This window comes from Humulus lupulus, chromosome 5 (assembly GCF_963169125.1).
Source record: "Humulus lupulus chromosome 5, drHumLupu1.1, whole genome shotgun sequence".
NCBI lineage: Eukaryota > Viridiplantae > Streptophyta > Magnoliopsida > Rosales > Cannabaceae > Humulus > Humulus lupulus.
In genome coordinates, this window is record NC_084797.1 from 188,617,222 (window position 1) to 188,630,615 (window position 13,394).

A 13,394-nucleotide genomic window follows, 5' to 3' on the forward strand; every position below is an offset into this window, starting at 1 on the left:
TTCTTTTACTACTCAAGGAATGCCCTCACACTCCCTAACCTGTTAAAACACAAGTAATAAAAAGAAAAAGTAAAACTAATGCGACTAAAAGAACATTTCAAACATGAATGGTCTCCATTCCAACTCATGGGGTACTGAATACTAGAGGACGCCCTTAAAAAATAAAAGGAGTAAAATGAAATTTAGCAGAAATTTTCCCCAGAAAAATTAAGCCAAATGGGAATAAAAATATGACAAAGTGCAAAGTTAAGGATCTCCAATCGGCAGAGCAAATGAATAAGAAAATTCAACTACCTCACTAAGTAACACCAAAGAAGGGGGATCTCCAAATTTCAGAGCATTTAATACATATAATTTATGCTGCTAATAAAGCTCAAATTCATATAACAATCATAATCAACAAGGAAAAACTCTCCTAGCAATGACTTGCCAAAAAAAAATGTACATAAATAAATAAAGAATATAGGCAAACAAATTAACCTGCCTGATAATAATAAGAGGCCAAGACCACTTCGTCTTCGGTCGGTCTCCATTGTTTCTATAAAAATGAGATAAGAGAAGATTGAAGTCTGAGTTTAATGAGACAAAATGTGTGCAATTTTTGTTCTCCGGCTTTGGGGATAGATAGTTGGTTTTTGTTTTTTGTGTAGAAGAGAGTGTGTGTTTTGGGAAGAAAAAAACTAAATCAATAAAGAAAAACGATACCCCAACAATCCCTCACAAAATCACAAATCAAACATCCTATAATTTATTTACATAAATTACATTTAATAGACAAAGAATTCCAGCAAAAACAATAAAGTCTTCAATGCAGACCAGAAATTAGTCATTGTAGCTACATTCCATAGAATTCCACTCTATTTATTAAAAGGAGGTCCACATCCCGAATCCGAATCCTATATGTTATAAGATAGACACAGAAACTTTCTTATACACATACCTGGAAATACATGAAAAAATAATGGATAGTTGATAAAGATTCATTAGACACTACTATGTAACCTACCATGAAATGCTGAGTCGAATGTGATCAATATACATCACATACACACGATATAAACAAAAGAAAAAGACAAAAGTATGTATCAATTTCTTACATTTTTCCTTGGTAGTTTCAAGTAGCTTGAAATTTTCCTACAAGCATCCAGCAGCCATACCAGCCAATATTATAATGACTTTTAAGAGTTTAAACAAAGCTAGAGAGAATGCAAAGTTTACTTTTCATAACTAATCGCCTTAGAGACTCATCTTGCAATGCACACCGTGCAAATAAACAAGCACATGTATGTACAAGAATAAAATCCTTTATATAAATTTGAATAAAGTAACCAAAGTAAGCATTTCAGAATTACCAATAAAGGGAACCAAAACTAAAAAACACAGTAAAACCATGATGTTGAAAATAAATTGTTCATACATCAAAAGCAATAGGAAAAATGAAACGTGGAATCAATGGCTGCAACCATTGCAAAGATTCCCAATTGTCATTCTAGAAGTTACACTACCCTCAATTTAAACAAACCCCTCCAGGACCTTCATTTCATCGAGTAGCCAGCTCTTTATCGGACCCTACGCTTTGTTTTTTATATACTATGATTGAAGAATAAAACTCAACATTACAACTACCCCACCTCAGGAAGATGAAGCAGCCTTGATAGCCTTCTCCAATTCAGACTCCAGGTCACTCGTCTGATTGGTAGAAGACTTCTTCGAATCTCTTTTTCCATTCTCTTCTTTTGCAGTCTTTTTGCTTTTCTTCCACTGCTCAAACTCGCTCGTACTCTCCCCTGAAGGCAACTGCATAATCTTCCCGCCATTATCACTCCCACCTCGAAAATGTTTGCCAGGAGCTCCAAACTGCATTTTCTCCAAGCTCTGCTTCATCTCCTTATTCTCTTTCTCCAACAACTCCAAATCCCTTTTCATCCAAAAACACATACCCTTCAACAACTCCAAATCACTCACATTACTCTCGTCACTCTTTTTCTTGTTCTTATTCTTCTCCTCTTCATTTTCCTCCTCCACTCTCTCTATCCCAATTTTATTCAACGTCAAACAAGGCAATTTCGATCCCAAATTCGAGGGTAAACCCACACCCCATCTCATATTCATTGTCACCCGTTTCGTCACCGGCAATACAGTCTTCGCCATTACAGCTATCCCAGAAAAAATGCCATCTTTCTCAGGCTCCTTCCAAGACAGAGACCTCTCAACTCCACCATTAGTGTAAACCCCAGACTTACCCTCATTAGAATCACCGCCTACAACCCCATTTTTGCCACTACAAGGCTCCAATTTCAGCTCCTGCCATCCCGAAGAACCTTCGGGAACGAACCCATCTTCCAACCCACCAGACTCCAAAGAGATATCGCGAACGGAGGCAGACCCAGAAACCCGATCGCCATTAGGGTTGGAGAAAGTGGTCTTTCTGAGAGAGAAATTGCCAAATTGGGGTTTGAAATGGAGAGAGAATGAGGGGTTGGTGGAGGAGAACGTGAAGTGAGCTTTGAAAACGAGAGGAGACTCGTCCGCGGAGCCGAAGAGACCGAGACCGGACTTGAGGGAGAGAGAGAAAGGCGGGGAAGTTGCGGAGGTGGGAGAGTATGTAAACTTAAGAGAAGGACCGGATTTGAAGAAGGAGGAGAGAGAGAATGAGAGGTGGGAGGAAGGGGAGGTGGTTGTGGCCGTGGGGGTGGTGGAGACGGAAGTGAGGAATGGTTGGTTGAATATGGAGATGGGTACCTTAGCTGTTACCAGAGGGATCTGGTGGTGAAGGGTGCTCTGGTCATGGCGGTCGCCTTGGAGCTTAAGGGAGAGCTTCATCACTACAGTTTGAGAATAGGTCAGGGATGAATGGGTTAAGAAGCCATTGATTGAGGAATAGCTTTCAAAAATAAATAAATGGATTTTTTTTTTTTTTTTTGTTAAATTTTGTTCTACTTCTAACTAAAATATAAACCTATTCCTAGCAGCATGTTGAAAACTATTGCTAAATCAAATAAATTTGTCTTCACAGTACATTTTAGACTTCTCAGACAGAAACTTGTGTTTCAACTTTGGAAACTTGTGTTTCAACTTCTTTCTCAAGACTAATTTTATAGACTCAATTAGGTCATTTATTGAATTAAAAAATAATAAAATAATAGCCAATTCAGAGCTCTAGGTCGAAATTATCATGGGATTTAGGTCCGTGAAATTTCTTATTTGATTATAAGCTTATTGGACTTAAAATCAAGACTTGTTTTATTTTCTATTGATTTAATTAATTAAATAATTATTTAAATTCTTTATCAAATTAATTATTTATAATTTGAACCTTAATTTAAACTTATTTATTAATTTAGATACCAATTTATCTTAATTAATAAATCTGCCATAATTCCTCTTTTCTTCTCAAAATTACAAAACTCTGTGAAACTATCCAAAATTGACATGGTCAACTTTGATAATTCTAATTGATAATTAAATCAATTAATTGAGACTATCTAGATGATTATATTCAAGGTACAATGGGGACCATGGGCCTATGAAATCAAGCTCCAATAAGTTATCATAAATATAAGAAATAAATTTACTAACTTACTAATTCCTTGTGACTCCACTATAGACTCGAAATTGCACTCTTGAATTCACAGAACGTTCTATAACAAATATAAATACGCTATTAATTATCCATTGTTACAACCACAATTGTCACTCAATCCTCTATAGATGGTCTACCATGAGATAGGACTAAAATACTGTTTTACCCCTCATTGTATTTTATCCTTAAAACACTTAGTTCTTTGTAAATGATATTTCAGTAAACTAATTTAATTACTGAAATGAGATCTCTATCATTTGATACCTTGAACCAAACTAAAAGGAAACCATCATTTCACTTCTTCATCAGAAGCTATAGATGTTCATATCTATGATTAACACTCCCACTCAATTATACTACCGAGTTCCCAAGATGTAAGTATGGGCTAGTCTGTAGTATAAGCTGGTAACGAACAAGTCAAATAACTTAAATAATACAATCAGTTAGAATACTAACCACTTAGAATTGAGATTGAATTGACCTATGGTCAACTATATGATATGACTAGAATAGATAATAATTGTATGTTTACTTATCCTATAAACTGCAATATTGGTCATGTCCGATGTAACAAATACATCCGATCTTATCTATTTTGCTAATGTTCTGGAAAGAATATAACATCACAATGTGTAAGTAGATCATTTTGTAGATTGGCAAGTCAGTGTAAATCCTGTGCACTGACTAATCTTAGGACTAACTTATTTTGAACATATAATCATATTTATATTCTATCGTGATTACGTCACTATAAATATGATTAACTATATGCTCAGGATTTAATAGAAGTTTATATTAAACAAATAATCATGAAAATAAAACATGTGAGCAAATTAATTGACCAAGTCAAAAAATTATTTCTATTTTTTATTGATAATAAAATGATATTACAAAGAAATTGAGTTTTAATTAGAGCATAAAATCCTAACATATATGTAAGTAATATATGTATGTATGTATGTATGTATATATATATATCTTTGTATAGTAAGGATGAGCAAAATGGATTGGAATCAACAAAGATAAATATGAATATGACTTTGTATAAATCTGAATGATTGATTGTAGAGTTAATAATGTCAATTTTTCTAGCCAAGTTTATGATTTGTACCGTTTTTCAGTGTCTGATAGATTATAGCTTGTATTTTTATTTAAGTGACTTTCTGGTTGTCTCTTTGCAATCTATGAAACTAGTGTTTAGTGTTGGGTTAAGTTTGGACAAGTTCTATGTTTTTTTGTTTTTCTAAACCTTGAAATTTCAGCTAATTAAATTGTGGACAGATTTCAATGAGAAGGTTGGGCTTTTATTCTAGATATGAATTTGGACATTCAAAATTTGCAAAGAGAGGAAAAGAAGGAAAAAGAAAAAGATTATGTGTTTACTTTGTATTTTGAAACTTTGGAGGCTTGTTTTCATGGTTGTATTTGGACTTTTAGAGATTAGTGACTATATTAGTTTATTATATGAATTAAAATAAAAAAGAAGTTTCTATAACTTTTGTTTTAAAATAAGTTTTTAGAGAATTTAGTTTCATAATATTTGTATGAAAGAAAAAACTTGTCAAGTTTAACCAAATTAAGTTTATCTCAATTTATTATTGTAAATAACATGTTAAAAGTAGAGAATTTTTTATCAAAAAATGGTATTTTTTAATTTTTTTTTACCAAAGCCTGCAAAAGGCCCAAATCCAAAAATAGGCCCAACAAAATCTGAAACCCACACATACCCGAACCGACCAAACTCGAAACCCGAAAATGTGGAAAATCCGAAAATCTTTCGGGCGGGTTCGATATCCATTTTCTACACCTGAAACTTGCAAAACCCGAACCCAATACACCCGAAACCCGAAAATCTGACTTGTGTGCATCCCTAATTTCTTTGGTGCAACTTAGAAAAAGAGGTGCACCGGTACACCTCTTTTTATTTGCACCCCGTGAACAGTTTTCGGCGCGAATTTTTTTTATAACCGTGTAGATTGTAGTTATTTAGAGCATCTTGTAAATTTTTAGAAAATTCTAAATAATTTACCATACAAAAACACAAGGTTCAAACAAGTTGTTACATGTGTGACTATTTTTTTATGCGTGTGAAGAAGAATATGTTTGAACATTGTTTTTGGTACTGTAAATTATTGAGAATTTTCTAAAAATTTGCAGGATACTCTAAATAACTATAATATACACTAACATAAAAAAAAATCGCGTCGAAAATTGTTCACGGGGTACAAATAAAAAGAGGTTCACCAATACACCTATTTTTGTGAGTTGCACCAAAAAAATTCCCTAAATTTAAATACAAAATCAAAAAAGCAAGTTATTGATGTTAAGAAATTTTACTTTAATTTGATTATAAATATATAATTGTTCCTTACACTTATATTTTTAATTTTTTTATAATGTTCTTCAAAAATACAATTTCTATAACATATAGCAAATATATACACTAATGTTTTTAAAACAAATACAACCGAAAATTTTATAGTATATAACATATATTGTTTTCTCAGCAAAAATTTATTCAACATATATACTAGAGTAATAATATATGCACCAAAACTAAATCAATCAAATTTATTTCAGGCGAGACCTACTATTTTAAAAAACAAAAATTTACACAAATTGACAAAACTAGCACATTTATTACAAAAATACTGTCAAATGGAATTTTATCTTTTTTACTATCTGGTGTTTACTTATATATGCGATGGTAAGTTTTTATATTACAATAATTCGATTTATATTAAAAATAAAACTCACATAAATTTGTCGACATGCTTTTTTATATTTATTTTTACATTATCTCTCTTTAGTCACATCACTCTCTCTTTTCGATAGCTTTATCATTTCTCTACTATCACACACTTCCAATTTGTTGTTTCCCAAACCAGTTCTGTTTCATTTTTACCCTCTCCAAAAGTGATGATCGAATATGGGAAGAAGGGGTGGAATAATGCAAAAGGTTAAAGACCCTAAGGTAGCCCAGAGAGATGTAACCCATTGAAACTCACATCTACAGGAAAGAGGTTAGTATCTGATCAAGTTAAAAGCAATGAGATCGATAAAAGATGGAAATGCTCGTGGAGACACTAGGAAGGGAAAAGTCCAAATGGAAGAAGTCCAAAAGGTTTGTTCATAGTTGCGATCGTATTTTCGTTTTGTTGGTTTTTGGTTGATTTAATTTTTTTACTCCATTAGTTGTTAGTGTATTTTTATTGTCTCGCTGTTATTTTATGTTTATGTTACGTTTTTTTTTTTTGGTTTGTTTTCTCCTATTTCGTATATATTAGTCTTATATATTTCATAATGCATGCTATATTTTTTTTTATGTAATTCTTGAATGATTGAGATAGGTTGTGTAGTTTTAGTTTTTCTAATTATTTTAGTGTGTTTATTTTTTCATTTTATTAATTTTTATTTTAGGATTTAACATTTTATATGGTAATTTTTTAGGAAATAAAATGTTTATTTAAAGGATCAACATAAAATCAAACTTGTTTTTTATCTTGGAGTTGAGGATGTAAAGGATAAGATGTGGTTTCACAAGCTTGTTCATTACGGCGAATGTTTAAATATTTTGATAAGTTGTTTTATAGTTGTTTTACTGTTTATGTTGGGTTGTTATAAGTGCTTTAGTTGTGTCATTATTTATGTTGTGTTGTTTTATAGTTATTGTCATTGTACTTATACTTGTTTGTTTTCAATTTTCAGCACATGCATGTCATCTTATAGTACCTTCGAAAGCAAAAAAGTATGTGAAGTCTCCTAAGGTCTGCTTCACAACAACTAATTGCGTTTTTTTGTTTAATTAGCTTCTGGTTTTTTAATAGTTGTATGTTATTTTGCAATGTGTTTCCCTAAAATTTAGTATGATGATATGACATAAACATAAGGCACGTGAAAGACACATGACAAGTCATTTATAGAAGTTGGTCGACCCACGACAAGAGAGAAGAAGAAAACATCCTATCAGACTCATTCAAGAGTTATGTGGAGCAGCAGGAAAAGAAGTTAGTCAAAAGACATGCGAGCAGAGCTGCTCGATGGAACACATTTAAAGCTCAAATTTAGTTAAATATATAGATATTTGCAGGATATCTGTTATTTCAAATGTAAAGTGCATTATTTAGATATACATACAAGTTGACATTAGATACTTTTCCCACTAAAAAAAGATTGGATATTGAATCCCAAGAAATCTTAAACAATGAGTAGCCTTTTCCCCTTAACAAAACATAGGGTCAAATCTGGAAACAGTGCAAAACACAAGGACCAAAATAGTGTTTTCCCTTTATTTAATATACAACATAGTTGCGATAGTCTTTAAAAATAACTTTTCGTTAAAAAAAATCTTTATGTTATGGTTATTTAAATAGAAAAAATGAGTCAAAGCTTCCAATTCTACTTTAATATCTCTTTTTATATAAAAAGTGTATATTGAAAGGTTTTTCTTGGTTTTAATAATTTTTTTTGTTAACTTTAACGAAATATTACAAATATTTAACATAATATTCCTTTAAAACTAATTAAATAAATTCAAATATTATAAAATACAAACTATATTAATAATTATATTAATATATATTCAAATGTTATAAAATATAATAATTAAAATAATATATAATATAAGACTAGAAATTTAATAATTATATTAATATAAATTCAAATGTTATAAAATATTATTATACCCAAATTTCGAGACGGATTAAGATTAACTCGAAATGTAGGCTCGGGAGATAGTCGAGTTAGGATTGAATATATATTATTAATGTTAAAGCCACGTACCATTTTGACTCAAAATGGAGAAACGTCTCGAAAGGTTTAGACTGTGGTCAGAGGTTGACTTCGAAAGATTGATAGCCGACAGCTCGGACAACATTTTAAGTGTCAGCTCGAAGACTATGGTGTAGGTTGTTGAGATTAGTGTCATTTAAATGATATGTATTGAACAATATTTTACGAAATAAATAATTAAAATTATTTTTTTGCATATATTGACTGTTTATTATTATTGTTAGAATAATATTATATGAATATAAAAAAATTCTCAAGTTTGTTATTGTGACTACAATCTTGTATTAGTATGAGAGGATTAAAATTGTAGGGAACGAATTTAAATAGTTCACAGTAAAACAAAGTTATATGGAATCTTTGGATTAAATACTATAAGTACGGTTCACTAGTATTATGAATACATGTAATCTAGATCCGGATTACTGATGTAGTAGAACATCTTAGTGGAGGTACTTTGTATAAAGTGGTTATACATGAACAGGACCTGATATGTTGTTAATACTTTATAATACCGTTTACTATATAAGTATTAATTAAACATATCAATAAGATGATCATATACAAATTGATCTTAATCCTGAAGTTATTATGAACTCTTGTTTATGTCATATGAGTTCTTTTATTCACTCGTTATGGTTTCTCAAAATGACCAGGCTGAAAACTTTTATTTTGGGAACTCATTGATATAAATGGTTGGGTACATAATATACATATATGGAATCTATACCTTTTCAAGAGGAATTAAATAATAGTTCTCTTAAGAGTTAGCTTTTGGAGCGGAAAGGTTATTGAGCTCAAATTCATAAATTAGTTTATGAATTAACCTTCACTAGTAAAGTTAATGATACTTAAGGAAATAATATATAATTAAAGAGGTTAAATGGTAATTAATTTCTAATTTAATTATAAACTATTAATAGAAGATTGAATTGTATGTAATGATTAAATTGATAGATGCTTTTTATACTTAACAATATTCAATAAATAAATGTCTATAATTATAATAGTGCAACCTCATATTTTTAGTGGAATAATATTGAGATTAATAAATTAAGGTTATTATATTAAAGAGTTTTAATTAATAATTTAAATTTATTGGAGCTTGAAATTATATGTCCATAGGTCCCCGAGATGACTCTATCAATACTATTCAAGGTAAACGTTGAAAATGGGAAAAATTAGGGAAATGACATATTTGGAAGAGATTTGTTCTTTATGGTCAAATATGTAATTGAGACAAATTAATTAATTAATATATTAATTTTTTAAATTAATAAATTAGTTAATATAATTTTCGAAAATAATTTTTTAAATAAAATGGGCATTTTCGAAAATAACATTTAAATAATTAAGATAATTAATATTGGATTAATTAGTTTTATTTACTTAAATAATGTGAAAATATATTTTTGATAATTCAAATTGGATTTGAATTTGAAATAATATTTATTCTTTAGTTAATCTGATAAGATAAGTTGTCAGAAATAGATATTTTTGAATAAATAATTATTAAATAATAATCAAAAGAAAGCAGTTGGAACACATCCCTGAAATCAGGGATGTGTTACACGCCAACTATAGTAGTTGCACAATAGTTGGCGTGTAACAGAGATCAAATAATGGATCTTGATATTTATTTTATTTATTTAATAATTTGTTTATAATTTGAATTTTGAATTTAATTAATTATTATATAAATCTATCATATAAAAATAGTTTCATGATACGCTTAAATGAGAATATTATAGAGAGTAAATTTTAAGCTTTTCACAGAGAGAAAAATATATCATCATATTTTTTCCTATCCCTGAAAACTGTCTCAGACATAATATTTCAAGATCTCATAAGTTGAGAACATTTTGTGTATCAGAAAATTTCCCACCATTACTCTATGTTCCGAGATACGTCTTGAGGTATAGAGATACATCTGGGAAAATCTTGGTCTCAGTATTCACAAGACTGCTTTGGATTGGATGTTCGTTGGAGTTACTAAAAGATAGCAAGAATTCTTGATTTTTATACAACTGGTAAATCCTCATCTTTTTCTTTCTCTTTGATTAATGTTTTGCATATTAATGGACCCAGTTATTTAAAGATTATTTAAATAAAAAAAATTGAAATCTCTGGGCCTACCACCCCGTGCTTTCTGCTGGGCATATGGTAAACTAGTTACCAACATAGGCTCGAAAGCGTATCTTCAAAATATATCAGGCAGTTACGTTTGAGTAACTTAGGCCTACATTTGTGGAGTTTCTTGTATATTAGTTAAGTCAGCCAGATTCTTACAATATTCAATATATTTTAAATTTAAAATGTATATTGTTGTAACTTTCCTAAAAATATGGGAAAGAATATCTAAACCCAGTCTATAAATACTGGAACTGTTCACTTATAAGGGGGACACTCAATTCTTGTACTCAAAACTTCTGTGAAATTGCTTTCAAAATTTTAACAGATAGACATTAATAAAAGTGACTAGTGGACTAGGTAGATTTAACTACTGAACCACGTAAAAAATCTTTCTTCTTCTTTTCTTCCTAATTTTTTTTTATTGAAGCTTAACTGCTCTTGTTTTTAGTTGATGAAAAATGTCGTCAATAGTTTGGTGCTTTCATTGAGAGCATTAATCATTCTTTCAAACCTCCCATTCGAACCTTTGTTCATCACATAAATGGCTATACCCACTGGTAACATTCTTTGATCTGGAAGTGGCGACCACTACCCAGAATTTCAGAAGAAAATACAACACGAAATAAGGAACATCCTTGGGAGGCTGACGAACGACCCATGAACGATGATCTAACTCCAGATGAAGGGAATACATCCATAACCCCACGTGATCCTGGCTAAAGTTCAAGACCACCTCATCAAGATTACTATAATCCTGAAAGGTACGTCCCAATGGTAGAGTTGGAAAATCAATGGTTAAGTAAAAGGTTGGCTGAGGTCGTACGCTTTAATGAAGAAATGGCGAGAAGGGTTGTTGAAGCCCAAGTGCCCCCCAGAAGGACCAGGGGGCGCACGCGAGGAAGTATCGTGACTCAAATGGCTCGGCAGGGCCAAGCAGGAGGACCTAGAACAAACCCTGGAGTTTGCTAGCCGAGGGTTTCATCTCGAAATCGCCCGCAGGCTAACACTAACCACGCAAGGGAGGCCCCTGCCAACACTGGAATAGCCAAGTTATTGTTGGGAATAGTGTCTTTAAAGCAATTGTAGTTGACAAGTATTTTAAATGAAATAAATAATTGAATTGAATTACTATATATATATATAGACTATGTCTGATATTATATTGATAATATTAAGTAATTATCTGAAAATTCCAAAGTTTATATCTATGTGATCTTAATCTTATATTGGTATGAGAGGATCAAGATTATGATAATAAACTTAAAATAGTTTGCAGTAAAATAAAGTTATGGAATCTTTAGATTAATTACTGCTAGTACGGTTCACTGGTATTATGAATACAAGTGACCTAGATCGGGTCACTAGTGTAGTATGACACTTTAGTGAATGTACTTTATATATAGTGATATATAGAACTGGACCAGATGTGATTTGTTAATACTTGTTTAAACACCGTTTCATAGTATTAATCAAATACATCAAATGATGATATTAATTCTGAGGTTGCTATGAACTCCTGTATATGTCATCTGATCCTTTGATTCATGCGTTAAGGTTTGTTAGAATGATCAGGTTAAAAACAATTGTTTTGGGGACTCAATGATATATATGGCTAGGGACGTAGTTTAACAGATATGGAATCTATACCTTCTTATAGATTGAATAATGGTTCCCTATTGGGTTGACTTTTGGAACTAAAAAAGTTATGAGCGCTCACGTCGCAAACTTGTTGTGACACAACCTTCACTAGTAAAGTCAATGGTACTCTAGGAATAAGATATAGCTAAAAGGGTAAAATGGTAATTTAATTCCCTTTTAATTATGAACCATTAATAGAGGATTAACGTTGTATGTAATTGTTGACGCGGTTCTTCGGCAACAGATAATTAATAGAATAAAGAGTGGGATTAGTGCTAAATAATGAACCGTAATAGATGAATGATATCAAAGTAAAATGATAACACAAATACTTTTTTAGGTGGTTCAAAGGTTAAAATCCTTCTAATCCACCAGCCAATATTATTGCTATCTTTATGATATTCTTTACAGGGTATTTCTTTACAAAATAAAATCCAACCCCCTGCAACTCCCAGGGTCTCCATATTTATATGGAGAGGGCACTTGGGGGTTGGCAAGGGAGGTCATCCCGTGACCTTCTTACCCATCATGTCACTTCTGTGGCATTCATGATTAATTCCTAAAACTTGACAATGAAGTGTGGTCTAATCAATAGGTAAGGGGGATAATGGGCCGCACGGCCCAACCCAGTCGTGGGTGTCTGAACACGCACGTTTATGCTGCGTGTCCGAGAATTCAGGGATGGATCAGACACTTGATGTTTGATATATGCACGTTTACATTGCGTGGTTGACTTTATAAAAGGTCAGAGGTGCCAACTCAAGCTCGTATCTTGAGCTTGATGCAGTCTTAGCTCGTGGTGTCCATACTTCTGACCCGACTCCTTAGTAATCTCATTAAGCCTTTGGTTATCTCGAGCTAAAGAGGTAGGACCTTGTAACAGCAGCGCCGGGTACATGGCATCCACGTGGCTGATATAATTATGCCCTTTCTCAGCTCGCTAATAGCCCATGGATATTTAGGACGTACATTTGCCCCCCAAGCCCCTGCTCGTGGCATATGACATCACTTGGGGCCACAGTGGGGGCTTTTAGCCTTCTTTGTGGAATCTTCACATTCCACCCATTACGCTGGCGTCGAATACGTGGAGCATTGTGGTTGGTGACGGTCCATCTTCCGAGAACCGCATTAAATGGCCTAGCCTATTTTCGGCCGTTGTTTCGTCTTTCGAGTAGTGATCCTCATATCCTATATCAAAGCGATCTAACGGCCCTCATCCTTTGGCCTTTTACGTAAACAAAAGGGTTGGCCA

The 13,394-nt window shown here is 32.1% G+C and overlaps 1 protein-coding gene across 1 annotated transcript; it reads right to left on the reverse strand.

The window, feature by feature from the left end:
* Nucleotides 1-1,288: 1,288 nt before the first annotated feature.
* On the reverse strand, nt 1,289-2,961 carry LOC133777948 (uncharacterized). Its single transcript, XM_062217712.1, has one exon. The coding sequence runs from the start codon at nt 2,821-2,823 to the stop codon at nt 1,633-1,635; it is 1,191 nt and encodes a 396-aa protein (XP_062073696.1). The 5' UTR covers nt 2,824-2,961; the 3' UTR covers nt 1,289-1,632.
* Between the last annotated feature and the right edge of the window lie 10,433 nt (nt 2,962-13,394).